This window comes from Thermobia domestica, chromosome 9 (assembly GCF_964235325.1).
Source record: "Thermobia domestica chromosome 9, izTheDome1.hap1.1, whole genome shotgun sequence".
Taxonomy (NCBI): Eukaryota; Metazoa; Arthropoda; class Insecta; order Zygentoma; family Lepismatidae; genus Thermobia; species Thermobia domestica.
In genome coordinates this window covers 115,307,499-115,331,765 of record NC_137462.1, presented here as the reverse complement: position 1 = coordinate 115,331,765, position 24,267 = coordinate 115,307,499, and the positions used below count along the sequence as shown (strand labels likewise).

General features: G+C 36.4%; 1 protein-coding gene across 6 annotated transcripts in view; it reads right to left on the bottom strand.

Moving 5' to 3' along the window:
* LOC145694950 (uncharacterized) overlaps positions 1 to 24,267 on the bottom strand; it is a 210,265-nt gene that overhangs the window by 178,654 nt on the left and 7,344 nt on the right. For 5 of the 6 annotated variants that reach the window (XM_081771747.1, XM_081771752.1, XM_081771751.1 and 2 more), the window contains one exon: positions 3,613 to 4,256. In XM_081771747.1, coding sequence (XP_081627873.1) covers positions 3,613 to 3,802 — 190 coding nt within the window. In that variant the 5' untranslated portion in view covers positions 3,803 to 4,256. Of the gene's footprint in view, positions 1 to 3,612; positions 4,257 to 7,479; positions 7,504 to 24,267 lie in introns of those variants that run through there. The other variant, XM_081771750.1, reaches the window with a different exon arrangement.

Sequence of the window (24,267 nt, the reverse complement as noted above, 5' to 3'; positions counted from 1 at the left end):
AATAATTCTTTAAAGCAGCGAAGTGTATCAGTGTATATGAGTTTGAAGAAAAGTTTTAAAAAATAAGAAAATAACTACAACAAAACTACGTAATTTTTCATAATGAATTCTTAGGCTATGTGATATTAAGACTTTCTTGGTAACTTCTCATGAAGAGTTTAAGTTCAAGCAAGTGACTTAAAGAATTAATACCTACAAGTGTTGAACTGAATTGGTAAAAAATGTGCTTTTGGAATAGTTGGGCTGTTTTCTTATACAGGACATGCACCGCAAATGTGGAAATATCGTCAAAATGGAATCGTACGTAAGAACACGTTGGCGGTACAAGGTAAGATTTATTTCTTGAATAATGTATCCTAGAGCATATGTCAGTAAATTATAGAGTAAAAACTTTATTTACAAAGTACAGTAACGAAACACGCGCTATGTCTCCTTAAAAAAAAAAAAAAAAAAAGAAAAAAAAAGAAACATGACGCATGTTTTGTTTAAGGTTTAAGAATTACTCTTGTTGATTGTTGAGGTGGGATAGGTTGATTTTTTCACAATCAGTGTTGGCAGACAACATGGAAGAACTTTTCTTATTATTTCTAATGTAGATATGGTCCTACTTTCCTGATATCATTCAATCACTTCGTTCTAGATCATTCATATCAAATTCGTCCTTGAACTTTTCCTTTCAGTAGCATATTAGTCAAATCTGTGTGAGACAGATTTAATTGCAATACATATTTTATTTCTGTTTCTCTAGCCAAAACTTTCTGAAAACGATCATGATACCGATGGCTAAGAAATCGAACCCAAAGAGAGGTGAGGATTATAGAACTATTAGTCTCATATCTCATGCAGCTAAAATTCTGCTCCGAATACTGAACAGAAGGTAATATGGAAGAACAAATAAAGATGTTGAGGAGGAGCAGTTCGGGTTCAGAAGAGGCAAGGGCACAAGAGATGCTATTGGATTATTAAGGGTGATCGGCGAAAGATTTATAGAAAAAGAGAAAGAGGTGTATGTTGTATTTATTGATCTAGAAAAGGCTTTTGACCGCGTGAATTGGGAACTGTTGTTGGGAGTTCTAACAAAGATAGGGTTGGAATGGAAAGATAGAAGACTCATAAGAAACTTATACATGAACCAACAAGTAAGTGTTAGGATAGGGGAAGAACTGACGGAAGAGAGTGCAATTGGAAGGGGAGTTCGACAAGGATGCTGCATCTCGCCAACACTATTTAATGTCTATCTAGAAGAGATAGTGAAAAAGAGCCTACATGATGATGATGGCATTTCGGTAGGAGGTAGAATGATTAGATGCATAAGATTTGCAGACGATATGGCGCTTGTTGCAAAATCTGAAAAGAAAATCAATAAAATGTTAGAAAAAATGAGAAAGGGCTTTGAAGAATATGGGATGAAAATAAATGTTAGAAAGACAAAAGCCATGGTGACTGGAACGAAGGGGTCTGTGTCAAATATAAAAGTAGGAGGGGAGAAAATAGAACAAGTGAATAGTCCTGGGTAGTATTCTTAGTAATGACATGAAATGCGAACGTGAAATAATAGCAAGGATAGGAATGGCGAAAGAAGCCTTTAAAAGAAAAAAAAAAGTCTGTTTTGTGGGACCTTGAACAAAGAGTTGAGAAAAAGACTCATAAAATGCTTCGTGTGGAGTGTTGTACTGTATGGGGCGGAAACGTGGACATTACGTAAAGGTGACGAAAATCGACTGGAAGCCTTCGAAATGTGGGTGTGGAAAAGAATGGAAAGAATTAGTTGGGTCGAGCGGAAAACGAATGAGAGAGTGTTAGAAATGGTGGGTGAAAAAAGAACACTTTTAGATATTATTAGGAAGAGGAAGAGAAACTGGTTGGGACATTGCCTAAGAAGAGATTGTATCATGAGGGGCGTCCTAGAGGGTATGGTGACGGGAAAGAGAGGGAGGGGGCGAAGGAGACTACAATTAATGGATGATATTAAAACAGAAAGATCATACGCGAAGACGAAAAGGTTAGCGGAGGACCGTGGAGCATGGAAGCTTCTCAGCTGCGGCAAGTGACCTGCCAATAAAGGCAGAATACCTATGATGATGATGATGACTCTACCCAAAGTTCATTGATTTCCATTTGTTTCTTTTGCACTGTCTGCTACTTCTCCTTTCGGACCATAATAGGTCAGCATTCTTCTCTACCACCAGTAGGGGACACAGTGGCTCAGTGAAGGAGCTGTCGACTCTGGTGCGAGAAGTCAGTGGTTGGATTCGTTGTGGGCAACATATTCATGAGTTTTCTCGAGATTCCGTGTTTGTCCCACATTTTCATTCTATTAATTTATTCATAATCATCCATTTTAATCAACCATTCTTCTCCTTTAGCTTACTGGACATACTCGTGGAAAGTTTTTGAAGATTTAATTTCCTCCACGATCGCATCTCGAACGGTTTTGTTTTCGACTTTCCGTTTTACAAATGTCACGTTCCAGAAACATGAATAACACTAGCCGACAAAAAAATCTTTAGCACATGGGAAGAAATATATAAGATTCTAATAGAATATTTCACGCAGAATTCAAATATGTAATAAGTTTTTCTCCATCACCCACTATTTTCCCGTGAGACCTACGTTACCTTGAAAAATGTGGTGTTTTCAGAAATTTACTATCAACGTGCAGATAATCTCATGTAACTTCCACGGTAATTACAATATAAACACGGTTTTTACCTCATTGGTTCACAATGAAATACAGTTTACAATGATGTAAACACCGTGTCGCCATTTTTTTATATGAGGGAAATTCTAGAATGATTTTGCAGGAAATTCCCTCCAAAAAGTAGTTTATAAGAATTTTATTGTCTCATCTCACTATTCATATATATGGTGGCGTCTCTGTATTTAACGCAGTGGGGCGTAATTTCCTCCATTCGTGAGTCCTGTGATTATGCTTTCAGTATCATTATTACTAGTGATTATTTAGATCTTATGTGACCACATGTAGTCTATTCTATGATTGTTGTTTTCGGCTAGTCAGTTTCTCCAAGATGACAATGCGCAATCCACATTTGTAGAGCTATAAAGGTGTAGCACGAACACTGCGATGAACTGCAACATCTCCCGTGCCTCTCCAACCCTCAGAATTCCATTCATCTTAACACTATTTAACATATGTGGTCAGTTTTGGAATTAACACTCGACAGCAGCTATTCTCCTTCATCCTCGCTAACAGAAGTGGAATTAGAGCTACTCTATAGGCAAGTGCGGTCCCACGCCGTATTAAACACGTAACTAATATTTTCTTCAGATATCTAAAAAATATTAAATAATCACGACCTGTGTGTATTTTGCAATTATTTGTTCGTTTCTTATCATTAGTATAATTTACTTACAAAAACTATACTTCTTTTCATTTCCCTTTCAAGTTAGTTCATTTTGGAACTGCCGTTTCGTAACTGGGTTCAGATTGTCAACCTAGTTGAAAATTTAACATGTTTTCGTTATATATGAACCCTTTGCAACACCGAAATCACAAAATATCCACAAAATTATTAAAAAAAAAAAAAAAAAAAAAATCACACATTTAATGTCATAGTGAACACACATAGCTCCCAAGAAATATCAACTTACCTGAGCTTTCCTCTTGCGAAATATAATGAGGTTTCGTAGGATCAATATTCGTACTTTTTGTCAGATGCAAGTCTGTCATTACAGAATTGTTTGAATGACTACTCTGTGCTTTATTAACGATGGCTTTATCAGCATTACATTGGCTTTCTTCATTTCTTCGTACTACATGACGAAGAGCACTTTCTTCCATAACACATTTTTTTTTCACTGTACGCTGAGTTGTAAGAGTTTGTCCACTTTGTTCTTCAAAATTTACTCGTATTGTCAAGTCATTTAATTGGTCTGTAGCAAAAGTTATATTTTCACTTGTTGCCTTTACGCTTTGGTCCGTGTCACGACCCCCTTCTACAGATTTCCATATTGTAACACTTAATGAGGGAGATTTTGTTGATCGTTCACAATCTAAAACTGGTACTGTTCTGACAAGAGACGAGGCTGAAACCTGCTCGTTAAGCTCTGTCGAAGCTGTTGCGGAAATAGTACTTTAACTCTGAACTACTTGAGTCATTTTTACGTTTGAGTTTGGTACTCACTACCTTCGAAGTTCGTAAAACTGTTCCTCATTCATAATGTACTTTGCAATGGAATGTTTATGCAGTTGCTGTCGACTAAAGGAATGCCTTCACCATGTCATGCAGTAATTTCTGAAAAATAAATAAATAAAATAAGTAAATATATAAAATAAAATAAATATATGTTTACAAAGTCATGAACACTGCCAACTATAAAAGACATTGCAAGATGTATTTAAATGTTTTCAAATTGTTACACAATGTACATAATTTCAGTACTTTAAGACAATTTAGTTTATATGACGAGATTAAACAATCTGTAGATATAATCACCAGTAATAATTATTTTGAAAAATCTTTCTCAATTTCAGGTTTATAATATTTGTCCCGCAGCAAAATAAGTAAGCAGCTATGTACAGTTTTGTTAAAAAGAAAGCCACCTACTCCTTTTCTAACAGCTCTGCACTCTTACTTACTGTTGAAATTAGATAAAAATATGTGGTTTTCTTTGGCCAAGTTGAGATCTAAGCCAACGCATTAGAATTTCTTACGTACGATTGCCAGAATATGACTTTCTAAAGCAAGGCAGATGGTCAAGATTTTCTGAACAAGACTGTACATTGGATAAAGGAAATCTGTAACGTATGGCAACCTCACCCATGAACTGTGCATGGTCAGCATCAAACTCCGACCGCCTTTCGCCACATTTTGCCTCGTTTTTCGTGAGTTCTTTGATGAACTACATAACATGTCATCACTACACTTAAATTAAGTGTAGGGTACTTACTACTCACGTTTTATGTTAAAATTCTGATTTTCTGAAGAAGTTTCGGAGAATTTAGAATCCAACGTAATGGTTTAACCGCCTAAACTTCACATATGTTTAACGAATTGAATATTGTTTGGGCGAATGAAAAAGTAAAGCCTAGAGAGATGAATTATACCTAAATTAGATGAGTTATACCTAGCAAAGCTCAGATTAACCTATTTTTGCTTCTTAATTGGGTCATTCTAGGTTCGAATGTGGTGTCCAGCCACCCTAAATTTTTTCCATGATTCCTAAGATAAACCAGGAGAATGATTGAATAGTACCTTTAAATATAAGCCACAACCGTTTATCTTTCATCTCCCATTACTGTTGTTGCTGTTTGTTAATGATTCCAGTGTAAATTGGCTCCATAGTCTTAAAGTAGCGGTGTGCTAATTTCTCTAAGCTTATCCTAGTCACAAGGTTGAATGTTATGCAACTTATGAAGAAATTCCTACTGTGATCTAAAAAGAAACTGTGAAACAAGTAGCAGCGAAATTTGATTCGACAATAGGTATTTTCTCTTGCGGAAATACTAAATTTGGACAGTGCGCTTATGCTAATTTCAGTCAGTAATTACGAATTTATGAAATTTAAGTTGACCATTGATCATAGGCGGAACTAGAAGGGGGCCAGGGGGGCCAGAAGCAGCCCCCCCTAGAATTTTTCTACTGGACGAAAATAAAGTTAATTTATCTCAATTTACGCACAACAAATTTAGTGATGCTTGCATTCGACATATTTAATAGAGTCTATACTCGTCCGCCCATCGATTTTTTAAAATATGACCTGGTGCCTGCATGTAGTAAAATTCCTGGACCAATGTGACAGTGGATAGTATAGCGACCTCTCAACTTTCGTCTATGCGATTTTTTTTTTTTTTTTATCAATTTGACAGTTTCATTAATGTAAATTATTTTTGCATTGTTTCAAATAATTAACATTATTGACGTAGTAAGTTTTGTACTGTTATTATTTTATCTATAGTAGCTACTTATAAATACTGTCACAAACTTTGGAGGGGCACTGTAGGCATCCGGAGTGGCACAGTGCTGCCATCTGTGTATAAAGTGGAAGATGCATGTAGTGTGTGTTTGACTGTTCATGACATACGTTGATATTGTACTGAGTTTGATGGAGTGGGGCGATTACGAAAATCGTGTAGCAGTAATTGCACTACACGAGGTCGGGAAGACAGCAGGTGAGATTTTCAACCTTCTGAAACCCCTACAAATCGGCAAGAGATTCGTGTATCGCGTCATACAGCGATACATCCAGACTGGAACGGCAGCTGACCGCGCAAGGAGTGGCAGACCACGAACGGTACGAACCCCGCAGGTCTAGAAAGCAGTTGCAGCAAGAATTCGAAGAAGTCCTGTTCGAACACAAAGTGTGACGGCTGCTGAGATGAACATCAGCAGAAATTCCATGTCTCGTGTGCTCAGGAGTGACCAACATCTACGGGCGTATAAGAGGCGGACTGGTCACTTTCTGACCCAAACATTAATGTCGCAGAGGGTCCTTAAATCAAAGAGACTGTTGTGGCGTTACGCCAACAATCTGCACAAAGATTCTGTTCACTGACGAAAAGTTGTTCACAACTGAGCAGGCGTACAACGCCCAAAATGACGGTGTGTATGCTACGTCATCTACTGCAGCTGCTGAGGCAGCTCCAAAGGCTCAGAGGGCACATCATCCTGCCTCAGTGATGGTTTGGTGGGGAGTGAGCTACTTAGGCACAACCCAGCTGCATTTTTGCGAACAAGATGTTAAAACATCTGCCAAAGTGTCCCAGGACACAAGTGCTAACACCTATAGTGAAACCACTGTCTGCTACCATGTTCCCTGGAGAAAGGTGGACCTTCCAACAGGATTCTGCACCAGGCCACAAAGCGAAAACAACCCAGGACTGTCTGGGACGGAATGTCCCCGACTTCATTTCTACCGCTGATTGGCCTTCTAGCAGCCCGGGCCTTAACCCGTTGGACTACAAACTTTGGGCAGCCTTTCAGGCAAAGGTCTGCCATAAACGGCATCCATCTGTCAACAGTTTGAAACAATCCTTGACCCCAGCAGTGAACAATTTTCCCATGGACGTGGTGCGTAATGTTACTGACCAGTGGCCGGACAGACCTTGTGCCTGCATCAAGGCCAAGGGGGGACATTTCGAAAAATGATTCGTGCGTCAATTGTACAACATATCAAAGTAAAACATGACCAAAATAAATTGCCTTGGTGTTAATATTCTTTATGTTATTTACATTCAAACTTGTGACAGTATTTATGATATAACTAGGTATATTAATGTTTGAATAGTTAAGATTTTCAGAGCAAATTATTATGGTACACTAGAAAACAATAGAAAGGAAAGAAAAAAAAGAGGCTAAATTCTTGAGCTGCTAAACTCAACTTCTACATACATGCATATAATACCTCATCAAGTCACTATTCAATATAGTTTATTACTTTTCCTTCTTCTTCTTCTTCTTATTATTATTATTAATGAACTGAAGTTTGTGATTAGATTCTTAACCCAGATGTGCCTACCGTCTTTTTAGGGGCGCCCTCGTCTATGCTCTATCAATCCAATGTGCTTTCTACTGGCATCCGGATCCGGATAAAGTAGACCCATCCGGTGTGTCCCCTGGCTGTAACCATATTTGATACTAACGATTCAACTACAACAGTACGCTAAGAAACTCATATGAAATTCAGGAATATACAAGAGTTGTCTTATATTTGCTGCAAAACATTAAATATATTGGTTATAAAATCATAAAAAAAGCGAAAGCTAACTGCAATTTAAGCAATTAGGTTATTAAAAATATTATTGCATGCCATCAACTTATTTGTGCATTATTTTTGGTGTACCCCGCTCAGACAATTTAATCCTTTTTACAGGTTGACAGGTTAAATAAGATATTTATAGTTTAACAGATCGAGTGTCCCGCCTTGAATTAGTAAATGAGCGCCATGATATTAAAAGTGGTATGTCGCAAAGAAATACTGGCTCCGTGCGCAGTGTGAAGCGTGAGAGGAAATCAAATAGTGAGTCTCAAACGGCTTCCGATACTGAAGTGAAAGTGATACCATACGGGAGACGATGTCAAGAATCAAACCTGAAAAGGAAAGTCTGTATACTAAGCGCGCAAGAAACAGTGAAGATAGTGCCAGACGTTGTTCGTTGCGATTAGCGAACATTAAACAACTCTCGACATTTTCCGGTGATATGATGAAGGAAAGTGCAAGTGCATTTTTAGAGAGTTTCGGCAGAGAAATGTCCTTTGCTGGAGTGCCGCAAAGTGAATATTTAACAATTATGCCGCTCATTCTAAAAGATAGTGCGCTGAAGTGGTACGATCTACATGGTAAGAAGTACCAAACTTTCCAAGAATTTGTGATAGAGTTTCAAAATGCATTTGAAAGTCCGATGGTGAAAGCTACTCGCCTGCGAAATTTACGTTCCATTCCGTTCGATCCAAAGCGTTACAGTAGTGTTGTTGACTTTGTGACAGAGCGCTTTAGCCAAATTGAAGCTTTGAAAGAATACGTTGTCATACATCATCACTCTCTTGCCCAAGCGGTACCAATTAGCCACGATGGGTTCCATGCCGGATAACATTAATCAGTTTCTTGCGAGTGTGCAGTCTATTGAAGGATTGTCAGGTATAACGAATATGTACGGCAATCAGCGTAATAAGTAGAAACAGCAAGGTAGAATAGAATAGAATAGAATAGAATGTTTTATTGTCATTGAGCTTTACAAGCAATAGACAACGTCCGAATGAAATATACATAGCTATAGATACAGATATTGGTCAGTTATTGGTTAATATTATTATGAACAATCTAATAATATTTGAAATAAAGTGATACTGCAAACTAGGACACAATGTCTTGACATTCAATAAACTCTTGAATCGAGTAAAATGGATTCGTTATTAACCAGTCATATAACTTTTTCTTAAAAACCTTAAATGGCAGCTGTTGTATGGAGGATGTTAGTTTATTAAATAGCTTTGGTCCTATAACTAAATAACTATTTTTGATCTTCGATAATCTAGTGAAGGGTATATCAATTTTCTTACAGTGGTGCCAGTGTTAACGTAAATACTGTGAAAACAGAACAAAGGAGTGAAGTGAGTAGTGATCAAAATTCACGCCCGAATTTCAAACAAGGCTGGAAAAAGAAATTTTATAAAAGTGGATGACGTGGTAACTTTAATAGAAATAATAATACGAACAGGGGTAATCATTCACAAGGCAATACGCAAGAGAACGTAAGCGCAAATGAAAATAGAAGTGAACCACAGGGTGCAAGAACACAAGAAAGTCAAGCTAGTACACAAAATCCTCCGAGCACTTCGAATCAGAACGGTAATTGATTCCCTACGTTCAACAAAGGGCCTAATGTGAACAACACTAAGAGTCAACAACGCCAGAACACGTACCAACAAAGTGGATTTTATCCGCAGAGCGCTATGCCTTTAAACTAGTAGTGCCCTCCCACTTGGTTGCAAAGGGGAGGGAATTCAGTAGTATAAACAGGATTACTTTTCCACACATGTGCAACGAAGAAGATATGCAAGTGGACGATGACATAGATAATATTAATGAAGAGGAAGTAACTACGTGTGAATTAGGTCGTAATACTATGAGAGTGAAAATTTTGTTAAACGAACAACCTAAAATTTGTTTATTAGTTAGTGGATCAGAGTTATGCTTGTTACGATATAACATATTTCGAGAAGTGACTAAATGCATAACGAATGTGCATTTACAAAAAGGAGAGCATGTTGTTTTGTGTGATTTTCTTGGAAGAAAAAAGAAAAATGTGAAAGGGGAGTTTATCTTACCGGTACGAATTGAAAATGTTGAGGTGCCAGTTGAATTTCTCGTACTTCCAGAGCTGCACGAAGACGTCATACTTGGTGCGAATTTCCTTGAGAAATTAAACAGTGTTATAGATTTTAAGCTAAGTAACTTGCGTGTTGAATTTCAAGGAATTAGTGGTGAAGTGCCGTTGATACAGAGAAATAGTGAAAGTATCATTGTAGCTAATGTTAGCGAGTTTAAGTATGAGGTAGCCCCTACTGTTGTGTTGTCCGAAATAAAGGATCTTAATGAGTTTTACGCGAAATGTGTTTCGCAGTGGGTGCACCGAAACTGCAAAGGAAAATAAAGCTAGTGACCAAATGGAGGACTTCCCACCAGATTTATACTTTACTGCAGATGAAATAAGGAATGCAGTTACACGCGCTACACTGTTTAATGAGAACGAGAAAGAATTATTTCAGTTGCTATTGAAACACAGAAGGGTGTTCGATCGTTTTCCTGGCTTGTGTAATAAATTTCAGTACCGATTAGAAGTAGATGCAAGTGACGATATTCCGCACAAATACAAGGAAGGAGAGCGTGAAGAGATACGAAAATTGTTGAAGTGGGGTGTGATTAGACCTAGTTCATCGTGTCATCTGTTACCGTTGCACGTAGTGTTGAAGAAGAGTGGAGTACTGAGAATAGTAACAGACTGTAGAACTTTGAATGTGCACATTAAGAATCCAGCTCTCCGTGTAGAAAAGTTATCCGACCTCTTTGCGAAATTTAGTGGTAAACATGTGCTAGGAACTCTTAATTTTACCAGTTCGTATCAACAGTGTGGTATTACAGCCCTATAGCAGAACATGCCGCGATCTGCGATGTGATCGCAGAAAATTTGCTGCATCTGTGTAGAAAAATTGCGAGGAAAAAATAGCCAGCAGAAAGACTTTCCGCCTTCTTCAAACTTCTTTGGGTTTGTGACTATATTCTGATTTCAGTTTTTGATAGATATAGATCAGCATAGATTATTCTTTGAATACAAGCTTTTCATTAAATCTATGCAGGACTTAGTAACCAGCTCAAAGTATTTTATTATTATTATTAATTATTTAAAATGAAGACAAGTTGCAGTAACAGATTTCCGACACAAATACTCTGTTGCAGTAAAGATAATTGTTTTGTTTGAGTATACCATTGTCTGAGGTCATACGTGAAAGCTGGGGTTCAATGGTTACTAACGTGATGCAGAAAAGGCCAGCAGCAAAGGATGGACTTAGTAATGATATTGGAACAACATACTAGGTTACATACATTATCCTAAATATACTCCCATCAGGGTATATATAAAACCCAAGAAAATTTCTTAAAGCTGCTCTCATTACAGAATACGATGTATCGTATCAAATATTTTAAATCTGCTTCTTACAAAAAATGTGACTTCACAGGTTGTAAATCGAACTAGGAATACCACTGAACACTGTTTACCATGCTTCATGTAACACTATAATAAAAACATGATAATGTCATCTTGATTTTTTATTCTGGGATTCCTGCAGAAAATTTTTGATTTACAAAAGCTCATCGCAGAAAAACAAAGAGAGTTCTGCTATCGCGTATTACGGAATATTCCATGCAATATTTAGCTTTCTTGTTTGAAGGGACATTATATGAATACACAAGTATGGTTTTTGGAGTGAAAAATGGATAATCTGTATTATAATTGTGCCTGAATAAAGTGTTTCCATTGCATTACAAGAAAAATTAAAAAGATACATGGATGACGTAGCGCTTGCTTGTAAAACAGTCCCTGAGTTCTTACAGCAGTTAGATGAAGTGCTCAGTTTGTTCAGTGATGCGAATATGACGCTAAAGTTATCGAAGTGTATCTTTGGTGTAAACGAAATTAACTATTTAGGCTACTATGTGTCCTCGGAAGGCATACGAAAGGATCCGAAATCAGCTGAAGCAATCGAGAAGTTACCAGTGTCAAAGATGTTATGTTCATTTCTAGATGCAGTTCAGTGGCATTCAAGAACGATCAAAGGTCGTGCCGTTATCGCTCAACCTCCTTATGAACTTTTAAAGAAAGAAAAGAAATGGAAGTGGAAAGAACATCAAGAGGCATTTGAGTTATTTAAGACGGAATTAGTGAAAGATGTGAAATTACACCATCCTCAGTTCGATAAGCCCTTCTATCTCGAAAGTGATGCAAGCAAACTTGGGTTGGCTTGTGTGTTACCAAATAATAGATGGAGAAAAATGTGTGTTAGAATATGCGAGCCGTACCCTTAACAAACACGAACAAAACTATGCCATTATTGAACTTGAGTGTCCTGCGTTCGTGTGGTGTACTCGTAAGTGTCATGTTTGGTTGAAAGGATCAAAAATATACATACGAACTGATCATAAAGATTTGGTACAGCTAAGGCGTATGCGTAATTGGAATGCTAGACTTATGAGGTGGTCCCTTGAACTCCAGTTTTATGATTACGAAATCGAATTCATCAATGGCAAATCTAACACGTTAAGGGACCGTTTATCTCGTATGTTACCAACACAGGAAGATCTAATGGTGAATGTGAATTCCATGCAGGCCGTTTAATCAGAAGTGTTCGATTTAGATCCGTCTACAATCGCGAAAATACAGTGGGAATGTGACGAATACCGTCCTATTATTAGTTACCTACAAGGGAATGTAAGTGAAAGTGAAAGTAGTGCAAATAAAAGTTCTTTCCGTAGTAGTGCGAGAAATTGGAAACAAAACTACACTTTGAAAAACGGTATTTTGATTGTGAGAGATTTTCATTTCCTAGACATATTGAAATTGTGCGTACCTCCTTGTTTAGTGAAAAATATTCTAATTGGCTACCATGACCATTACAGTCACTTTGGTTTCATGAAAGTGTTCAATATTATTTCACGTATATTCTATTGGAAAACCATGCGTGGTGATATCAAGTCGTACATTCTCGATTGCGAAGTCTGCATGAGAACAAAGGCCCAATCATCACCCTGTGAAGTGCTTAATGCAATCTGTGCCAGCGAGAAATGTTCGTTATCTAGTTTCAGCAGATTTAGTGGGCTCTCTTCCTCGAGGTAAACACGGTGAAACTTATCTGTTAACAGTGTGTAACATGTGCTCTCGTTACTTCATATCCGCTTCGTCGTGCAACAAGTGCAAGTGTAGCGAAATGTTTCACTGAATCATATACGTTTCATCTCGGTATTTTCATGAACATGTTGGTTGATAATAGACCACAATTTATTGGCAAAGAATTTGTGCAAGCCATGGAAGCGTACGATATCAAGATACATTATGCCACACCTTACCACGCACAAGGAAATGTTATCGAAAGATTCCATGCTGACTTAGGAAGAATTTTGCGTGTGTTTTGTCGCGATTCTCATTCGTCATGTCTAGAATATATTGTGCAAGCTTGTTTGTTGTTGAATTATACTATTAGTGCCAGTTTGGAAATAGAGCCAGCAGAGTAACATCTTAATATCAAACCAGAAGAGTTTACATTATCAGATTTTGGTATTGTGCAGAAAAACGAAGTGACTGACGAAAAAGAAGGCATAGATTGGAATGGAAAATTAATCATGGCTGACTTACGGCGGAAGAAAATTATTCAGTAACGAAATGAAAAATTAAATGTTTCTCAGAGTGCGAGAAGAACTTTGTGCGAAGGTGTTTTAGTTTTCTTACGTCAGTATAACAACAGTAGTTTAATGGACAAAGGCATAGCTAAACTGTTTGAAGTGTACCGTGGTCCGTACTTACTGTGGGAGAAAATTGGTGAAAATGTATTTGAGTTGGTAGATCCGTAAAGTGGTAAATACCTTGTATTTCAGAATATTCCAAGAATGAAGTTGTGGAGACCAACAACAGGCACTAGGAAGAAATGGCTTGAACTTCTGAAGAAGCATGTGAACGAAGAACAGTTCAGTGATATTTTGGAGAGCTGAAAAAGAAGCAAACGGAGACTGCATAGATCACGAAGAAGAAAGCAAAGAAGAACAATTGTGCAGTGTGAACATTGAAAATCAAGAAGTAAAGGTGCATTCTAGCTTCATCAACGAAAGTGATCTGTGGTATGTGCGACACGGTTATTTAGATGAGCGGAAATTGTTCAGTCTATTAGAGAAATACTACCAGTGTGCTTTGAAGGGGGACGCGGCAGAAGTCCTAAAAGGCACAAGACCTAAACGGCATTAGACCTAAAATGCACAAGTCCTAAAAATTATTTCGCGGCACAAGTCCTAAATGGCAAAAGTCCTAAACTGTAGAAGTCCTAAAAGGCAGAAGTCCTAAAAATCTCTTGTGGTGCTACCATCGCGTCCGTAAGAAGAATACTGTCAATCTGTTAGTCAAAGTTTTAGATATACTGTTTCAAATTACAGAACCTTAGTTCTTACAAGTTATTTGTATAAATACATATTCTATCGTTCTGAAATAATAAATAAATAAATAAATGAAGCCTATTGTCCTTTCTTGCTCTTTCTATGATATATTTCTATGTTGACAAAATTTTAACTTCCTACCAAATGTAATTCCCAGATCTTTCATAATGTCTGTTTTTCTCTATTTCCACACCATTGACCTCATATTAGTAACATAATATTGTGTTTTAGTTATGTACGTCATAAATTTTGCTTTCCTTGTGTTGTTTTGAAGTAAATTATTTTTACATATATATTTCTTGTACAGAAGTCTTTCTGTAGCAAATAATTGTCACACTCGTAATTAACTACTCCTTACTCGTTATCACTATTAATAATAATTTTAGTGTTACTAATATAGTTGTTACCGTTGGAATTAAATACGTTCATATTGGTAGTGTGCAACTACTTACTACTGAAATGTTTTATCGAATATTTAAGTCTGTAGTTTGTAGCAGGGTGGCCATAGAAGTTAATGGCTTATAGCCCATAGTACGTCACTGAAATTTTAGAGGATCTTTGAAACGCAACTTAATTGAAATTAATGAGAAAGATATATTTAAAATAAATTTATTTAATACAAGAACATTACGTTTAATCAATTCCGCAACCATTGTTGAGGAAGGGATGTATTAAAGAACGAACCATTGAAATAGTGCAGAAGCAATAGCTGAGTTTTTTTATAAATATATATATATATATATATAAATGAAAGTATACTAGAATGTAACTAACTAGACTAGAAATGAAAGAATGTAACTATATCTATATCTATATCTATATATATATATATATATATATATATATATATATATATATATATATATATATATATATATATATATATAAATGAAAGTAACTATATTTGTAACTTAACAATATTTAAACCACCAGACTGATCTCGACAAAAACTTTCAACATAGATGAGGTTCGGGCCTGAAATGGTTTTATCATTTCAGTTTGAAGGTGCAATTTGGAGGAAAGAAGTGCGGATATATATTAAAAATTATCGATCTTAGTGTCGAACCCATAGTTTTCGGGGTTGCTGAGATGAACACTGACATTTCCGATGTAGCTTAAATTCTAATTCAGCACTGCAACTTGGGGGAAGGAGAGGAAGATGTATAAAATGATCGAAAATGACCGCTATAAGTGTCGAATCCATAGTTTTTGCGGTCGCTGAGGTGAACAGTTACACTTTCGATGCCGTTTAAATTCAAATTTACTCCCGCAAATTGAGGGAGGTATATAAAAATGATGAAAAATAATCGATATTAGTGTGGATCCATAGTTTTCGAGGTCGCTAAGGTGAACAGTGACACTTTCGATACCGTTTAAAAAATTTAAATTTATCCCCGCAAATTGAGGGAGGGGGAGGTATATTAAAATGATTCAAAATAATCGATATCAGTGCGAATCCATAGTTTTTAAAATTTTTTTCTTATTTCCAAAATACTTATTTCTAAAAATTCTTTCTTATGTCCTGCTTTCATAAGAAAATTATATTTTATAATTAAAATTTAACGACTCTACTTGTAGTAGTATGCCCAAAAAATCACTCATCTTTACTCTTTTATATAAGAGTACAGAAGATAAATACAGTCAAACAAATGGACTTCCATGAACAGTTTCCGATTTCTTATAACTAACTTATTCATACATTTCCCACAAGCTGTGGTTTTAAATTTACACTCTGTCAAGGTCCAGGTTTCAAAAAGGAACTAACTGGAAATATTATAATATTATGTATTTATGTACATGTGTAATATGTATAAATTTATTGTCTTATTGAAGCTTTCGTAATCTGGAAATAAACTTTTGATTTGCTTTTAATATATAAAAAGTCTGCTCCCCTAGAAAAATTTGCAGGCCACACCCCTAAATGACTATGTAGTAATTTCTGCAAAAATGACACAGGACCTAAAATTTATGTCTAGTGCCTATATTTTTAGAACTTGTGCCGTTTAGGACTTATGAATGTCACCCACTGTGTGATTGCATAAAAAATGTTTTTTGTTTAATTTTAAATTTACTGCGCTCTTTATGTATACAGTTGGTATTTAATATTCACTCGTGAAATGTCTAGTGAGATTTTGTCCTAATTAAGTAAACTTTGGTGGATTTTTGTCCTACTCTTAATAAAATACGCTCCGCATAGTATATATTGCAATTCTATATGTTTGCTTGGTTTCAGAAGTCTGGTAAAATATGCTTTTTAAACATTTTTTTAAAATTTTTTATTTATTTATTTTTGTTTTAGGAATTTGTTTTGAGATTCTCGTATCTCCATTCGAAAAAAGCTAATTTCTTAATTAATTATGTAATTAATTCTTAGAATGAAATAGGTTGTATTATGTAACTCGTGTATAAGTGCAGAACAGATAGTGATAATAATAATCTTAGAAGTACAAATATAGCTGTTACTGTTGGAATTAGCTACGTTCGTAACATTATTGCCAACTAGTTGCTGCATCGTCTCAATTTCGTGTGGTGGTGGCGAATTTCAGAACTAAAGCAAGTGAATGAAAAAGGCACAAGTCCTAAAAATCATATCGCGGCAGAAGTCCTAAAATTTAGGTCTAGTGCCTATATTTTTAGGACTTCTGGATGTTATCCCTTTGAAGCAGTAAGATCGAATTTATAGAGATATATTAGAAGTTATTAGAGTATGTACACATCTTATTAGAGTATTTCTTTTGTTGTTAGAGGAACAATATTGAAGTTTTACCTTGAAAAGTTACGACCACGTTTCACCATGAATTTCGTGTGCAATCTTTTTTTTTCTGTAAAACTCTACGGGGATTCCTTAGCATAACTTCGTTTTGTTAATCACATGTTTTGTGTCTTCGTGGTCGTACCTATAGTGGTAGTTTTTTTGGGGGGGAGGGGGGGGGCTCTTCTTCATATAATCGTCAGACTATCCCTAAGATGGATACAAGTTGGCAGCTGTAGCCATCTGACATTGCCTAAATATAAGACTCCATCGTTCGAGTTTATATTGGTTTATTTTCATTTTCATATTAATACCCATATAATAGTCATCATTAAGATTATATGTGTAGGCTTATTATGTTATCTACATATTTCTACTCAGCATTATATTCTATATATATGTATATTTCAGTATCAAGCATCAATATATTGTATACCATGTATTTATTTGGCGGAGTTGCATGTAGGCGATGAGAGTTAGGACACGTCTATCGTGTTTGATACGTATAAAGGAAGTGTAGCAAATGAAGAAATATTTACATCTCCTTTGTTAACCCATCCCAAGTCAACTTCCCTTTAACCATGGGTACGCTAATTTACCCTTATCATAATAATTACATGTAACACGTAGAGAACATACACGAAGAATACAACACAAGGAAGAACACATGTTATTCACATTCCAATTAACATGAATGCAGGAGCAACAGCAGCAGATTAAAAAAAAAAAAAAAAAAAAGTGAGAGAGATGCAATTCATCTGTTGAATAAGTTTATGCGTAATAAAGTACAATACAGTAAAGATATCTCAATAATGGCGCCCTATATTTAAAAAAAAAGTCCTAAGCTAATATAGGACTATAAGGAATGCAGAGAACGTTAAGAACTTCCACCGAGGCGCCCTATATTAAAAAAAAAAAAAGTCCTAAGCCAATATAGGACTATAAGGAATGCAGAGAACGTTAAGAACTTCCACCGATGGATCTAGCCCTATCCAATCGGAAGAGGATAGGAGCAGAAGATTCAGTCGTCGAGTGTTCATCCAATGGGAAGAGCATGAACGAACAGGATAATCCATTGGGCCAGACAGTGTGGACAGTGAACAGAAGACAATTTGGACAGTCTTGCGTGTCCAGACAGTAAACAGCATAAACAGTGTGTTCTGAGCGAACAGTGAAGTGTTATTTTCCAAACTGAGAAATATTTGTATATTCATTTTAATATCTATCTTTTATTTTTCAATAAACTGCAACAAGGTGATAAGTGTTTTATAAGTTGAAGTTAATTCATTATTTGAAGTGTTTTCTCATTTTATTCATATTATGTTGCAATATTTTAGTGTATGTCTTACATATCCATTAGTGATGTCTTACACCAATCTTAAGAGATGTTGCATTTGATAAACGTGATGTTTTCACTACAAATTTAATTTGATTGCTATTGCTGTCTCTCAAGTCCGTCTACAAGTCTCCTCCCGCATTGTTGATCTGCTCCTCTACATTTTTTTAATATTTAAGTTATACGGGAAGTTAGCCAACTATATTTCTCCGATACGGTAGTTTTACATATCGTTATTTGTTCTTTTTTTTAGTTAAAAATGTTTTGTGTATAATTAAGCTGCAACACTAGTAAACGACAACGATTTATTGTAAAACTTAAAATGAAAAGATTTTACATTTTAAATAGAGAAATGAATAAATATTAGCCCATGACTGATTTTTAAAAGTTATAATTTTAAATTATGTCATTGCTTGTATAGATGTTTCTATTAGATGTAAGAGTAAAATGAGAACAGGAGGTCATGATAGTTAAATTTAACAAAAGAAACACTGAACAAAGCTTAAAACCCACTGTATTTTAAATTATAATAAGTAACGGTTTCGGATATCTAAGATATCCTTCTTCAGACACTATCGAACATAAATGAAAATACAGACCTATATATAGTCATTGTTAAAAAAAAATATATTCTATTTGCTGAGGCCTTCAGCCAATCCTGGAAGTCTCCGTGTTCACTTTCTAACTAATTACGTTCCGCCATTTTTGGTTCTTATAAGGGCCTTGTCGTCTTGTCTACGCTATCCGAACTTCCTTGCCATAATTCATTAATAGGTAAGCCCCCTGTCCAGTTCATCAGTTTATCTCTTCCTACCTTCTTTATTCAATCTGCTTCTTTCCGCTTCCTTATTATCATTCTTTTCAATACTTTTCATACATTTCAATACTTCCGTCTTATCCCAATTAATTCCGTGATTAGGCTCCTTAAATGTTTGTATATGGCATTGGTATCTTTCTTCCTCCTCACATCATCTTTATGTTGTTTTATCCTTTCTCTCATTCTCTTCCCTGTCTCTCCTATATATGACATATCGCAGTCCCCACACCACACCCTGCAGATGACTTCTTCTTCCTTTTCATTAATCTTTTTGGTGCCTTTTCTATTCTTCTTCTTTATTGATTTTAATCAACTTTCTCCACTCTTTCTATAAGTTCTGCCCTCTCCTTTCTTCAATAAATTCTCCAGTTTCTCCGTTTCTTCTTCCATACTTTCTACACCATGCCATTCTCCACTCTCATCTTCTTCATTCTTTTTTCTCCCTCTCTTTGTCTTTCTGCGTTCTACCTCCTTCTCTAACTCCTTTTTGTTGTAACCGTTCTTTTCTAACTGTCTGTAGAATTTCTCTACGTTCTCCCTCCTTCCTTCATATTCGTCCTCCAGCATTTCTATTCCTCTTATCATATTTGTTATGAAATTTCTGTTCGTACTCCACGTCGCTGTTATGAAATTCCACGTCGCTCCTCTTATGGCAGTACACCCCGCTGAGCACTCTTTCTGATACCACTTCGTAACCTGGCCCGATTCTTTGATGATCAAAAATTTCTCATGAAAAAAAGCCGTGGCCAAAATACAACTTTCTTCTTTCCTTCCCTTCCATCGAAAAAGTTGCTTATTCCTCTTGTCCTTTTCATGTTACATCGCATTTCGACACGTGATTTTTTCTGGAGGGGGACTTTCTTTTTGTTTTAAAATACCCTAAAGTAGATCGATGATTAATAGTGCAGGGACAGGGAAGGAAGGAAGGAAGCAACACAGATTCCTCAAATTATAATTTTATTTTGTTTCCTACAATTTCTAAAAATATATTCCTTAATCTTGTTCCCCTTGTACAAAGAGATCTTGTTTAAAAGAGGGGAGGGAAGCTTCCCTAAAACAACGAGAAGTTACCACTAAATCCGTCTTTTTTCCTTTAAGTCTTAGCACAGGAATGACGAGGAGGAAAAGAACAGCTATACCTTTCTCTCCTCAGCAGATGTTTTAGATTCATTTACTTGTTTGTTCACATTCTACGAGGGGGAGTCAAATGAAAACCATAATTATTTTTTTAAATATTATTTATTGGTCACACAGGGTACAGAAGTAAATCACTTTTCAACATAGTCCCCTCCTCGTTCAATGCAAGTCCGCCAGCGCTTCGGAAGAGCCTGAATACCTGCAGAAAAAAGGTCTTTTGGGCGACGGCGCAACCACTCGTGCACCGCGTTGCGTACTTCTGTGGCTGTGTCCGAAACTTTTTGGGTTTCGGTAATGAGGAGTGGCGCTACTCCTTGCTCGCTCGCTTTGTTTCAGGCTGATGGTAATGCACCCATGTTTCGTCACCAGTGACGATTCGTGACAGGAAGGCATTACCGTCACGTTTAGCACGCCACAAAAGATCTTCGCACGCATCAACACGTCGCTGTTTCAGTTCAGGCGTCAGTTGTCGGGGCACCCATCTTGCAGACACCTTATGAAACTGGAGAACATCATTCACAATATGATGTGCCGATCCATGACTCAAGTGTACACATGCTGCAATTTCGTCTATTGTCACACGGCGGTTTTCCAAAACGATGGCTTCAACGGCTGCAATGGTCTCTGGAGTCACTACGCGCCGAACCTGGCCGGGGCGTGGAGCCACATCGGCCACAGACGTAACACCATTTGCAAATTTCCGGCACCATTCATAGATTTGTGGCTGTGACAAACACGCATCTCCATACTGAACCTTCATTCGCCTAAAAATGTCAATCGGTCAACCTTCACTCCGCAAAAACCGAATCACAGAACGCTGCTCCTCGCTGGTGCCTAGTAGAGCTGCCATTTTGGAACTGTTGTTGCGCCGGTGTTTGTGCATCTGCCGGCTGCTGCCACCTAGGAGACATCCGGCATACTATCGTAAACAGGCATGCCAACTTACAGCTCACTGGCGCCATATGCGGATTTTTATTTCTACTTTTATGGTTTTCAGTTGACTTACCCTCGTAATTGACAAAATGCACGATACATCTTTTGAGAAGAGATATGAATCAAAACCATCTACTCCCAAGGCTTTTTCGTTTCCTATTCTTTCGTATCTTAACAAAAAACAGTGATGATTTTAAGGTGACCTAGGGACTCGGAAGAAAGGAACCATATTAATCTACAAAGCCAAATTGTTTTTATAAGAAAAGAAAGAGTGCATGTCCTGGTCATGGGATAGTTCAACACCGTGTTAATGTATCTCTTTTCTTCCAATCCTCAAAAAATACACGAAAATTACTCCAATTGTTACATGAACATACATTCTACTCTCAATATAACCCAATGGGTAATTATCTCGTTGCAAAATTTTATACGAGTTTCTTAGTGTTTTCGTATGTAGTTCACCAGTGCTAAGCAACGACCATAAGGAAAGTCTAAAAAGGATCTATTTCAGAAAATCAGTGTTTGTAAGTATACGTCTCCAAGATGTGAATAATTTCATCACTTGCAAGATCCTATCATTTCTATGTTAATTCTTTTTTCAAATAATATACCTAAGTTGTAAAAATCAATACAAACTTCATTAAAAAATCACAAAACACGTGATACAAAGAGTTGGTTTGTTAAGTATCTACATACACAATTGCACACACAACTTAGTGCACCTAAGGAAATATATACAACAGTAAAAGTATTAGTTACACTTTCATTTTCTTCAGTGCTTGAATATTATTATTTGCCATCTTCCAATAAGCAGGAAAAGATGAAACACACAACAGTTTCCATTCAACCACCCTACTGTGGAGACAAAAGGCCCTCTAACTACAAACACTTTATTTCCTTATGTTATTTCCACAAATAGCACTGCCACAAAAATATAGGGGGTTTCGTTAAAATGTGAGAAATATAGGAGTTTACAGGAAGAGACACAAATATATAGGAAAAATACGAGCATTGGAAAGCCTGGAATTGTAATAACTGTTTGTTTTGAATGCACAATGACCTCAGAATCAAAGGAAGTTCCAGCTCCCAATGATTTCTCTTTTTCTTCACCTGAAAAGTCTCAACCCTCCTCTTGATCTTTGATTCTAGAGTGATTCCATTTCAAATCGTCCAGGGTGGTCCACACGACTGTCTCAGATTTAGTTCATTTTTTAAAATAAGAAACTACATACAAAATTATTAGACCCATATTTTTTCTTTTTGCTGAAAAAAATTTTTTCTTCGATATACAGCCTTCCAAAATGGCCGCCCTCCTCTCGGATTGTTCGAAAAACTGAAAAACATGTCAAATTAAAACTTTTATTGTAGAGAAACGAGTGTACTTAGTAACGTAGTCGCAATAGCAGGAAGAGTATAAAGTTGTATGTTTCGTTGGAGGGCCAAAATTTGTCTATTGGCCCAATAGGAATCGCGCAATTCACTCGCAATGTTGCCAACTTTGATGAAATTTTTGCTAACTTCAAACATTTTTTTTCTGTCCTCACAAGCAATATCAACCATCTGCTTCTAGCATCAAAATCTACTCCATAAGGTCTCTTGAAAATGTAAAGGACTTACGTTTCTGATTATTACATCTTACGTTATAGCATGATGAAAAGCTGAAAATTTCATTAAGACGCCATGTTTGGACGCCATTTTCTCAAAAACCCCACCTTTTAAAAATCTGAATTTTTTACATGTATTGGAAAAGTACCTAGGTATTTAATATCCGTTAACCGTTCATGCGGCTGCAGCCCCTAACATTCGCAATTAATTATTGAAATTTCGATTTTTGTACTTGCAAGGTAAATATTTCCAATGGGCATTTAGGTCCTATACACAAGGCGATTTGAAAGGGAGTATGAAAATTTTGAGAGATGAATCCTGACATCAAATCCAGTAGAAAAGTTCCTATAAACATGAGTCGAATTCCACTTCGTTTTCGAGTTACAGGGTTTCCAACTCGGGACCCGAAATCGGTTCGGGACAATAGAAAATAATATATATATTTCGCGTTAAATCAGAAACTGTGTGTTAAGGCTTTGATAAAGTTTAGAAAGTTGATTTGTATCAATATGATGATTTTTACGTGCGTTGCAATTCAGTTGGCAGTGTTGCCAACTTGCTAGAATTTTTATTTTATTTTTCTTTTCAAATGACACTACGTGGATTTTATTTGATATTTGGTATTCATTAATAATTGCAAACATCACACGAAGCACAATTTTCCCTCACATCACCACAGTTTTCGAAAACTTACATGTATTTCATTAAAAGGTTTTATCTCGTGCGTTATTGATAGTTTATGTGATTCGGTGTCGTGAACATCGTGTTAAGTGTTCTCTGGAACCATGAAAATTGTTTTCACTGGTAACATGACATTGTAGTGCACTAGTTACAGTGTTTGTGCGAATAACAATGGGGAAGTCCTACACAGAGAAAAATCCGATCTCCGTGCAGCGGTATATTGTACAAATATACGGTATCCTCTTGCTTACTATAGAAATAATTTTTTCTCAGTGTATTACAGTAAGGACCGTATTAAATGTGTTGATAATTCTAAAAGGAATAAAATAATTGTGTACAGAAAGAATTCTTGACAAACATTTTGTCTTGCGGTAAAATATATGTATTGCGTGCAGCGCGTCTGCCAAAACGTAGTATTAGGAGAGGATGATTATTCGTGTAAAGGGTGCTTTGAATATTTACCGTGAACAACGTGAATGTGTGTGATATATTGGTGATCACGAAAGAAGATTTAAATATGAAATTATGCACCAGCAAGATAAAGAATTTGTTCCTCTGAATGTAGATTTGAAAACCATTAACCAGACAGTTAACATGCTAACCATGAATGTGCCCCCATTAAAACGGCTGTTATCGGTAACACCTAGACTACGGTGAAGGATTCACATCTCAAAATTTTTCATACTGCCTTTCAAATCGCCTTGTGTACAAGACACAAATAATCATCCTCCCCTAATAGTACGTTTGGGCTGACACGCAGTACGCAATCCATATATTTTACCGCAAGATAATTTTTTTGCTTAGAATTCTTTCTGTGCACAATCATCTTATGGCTTTTAGCATAATCAA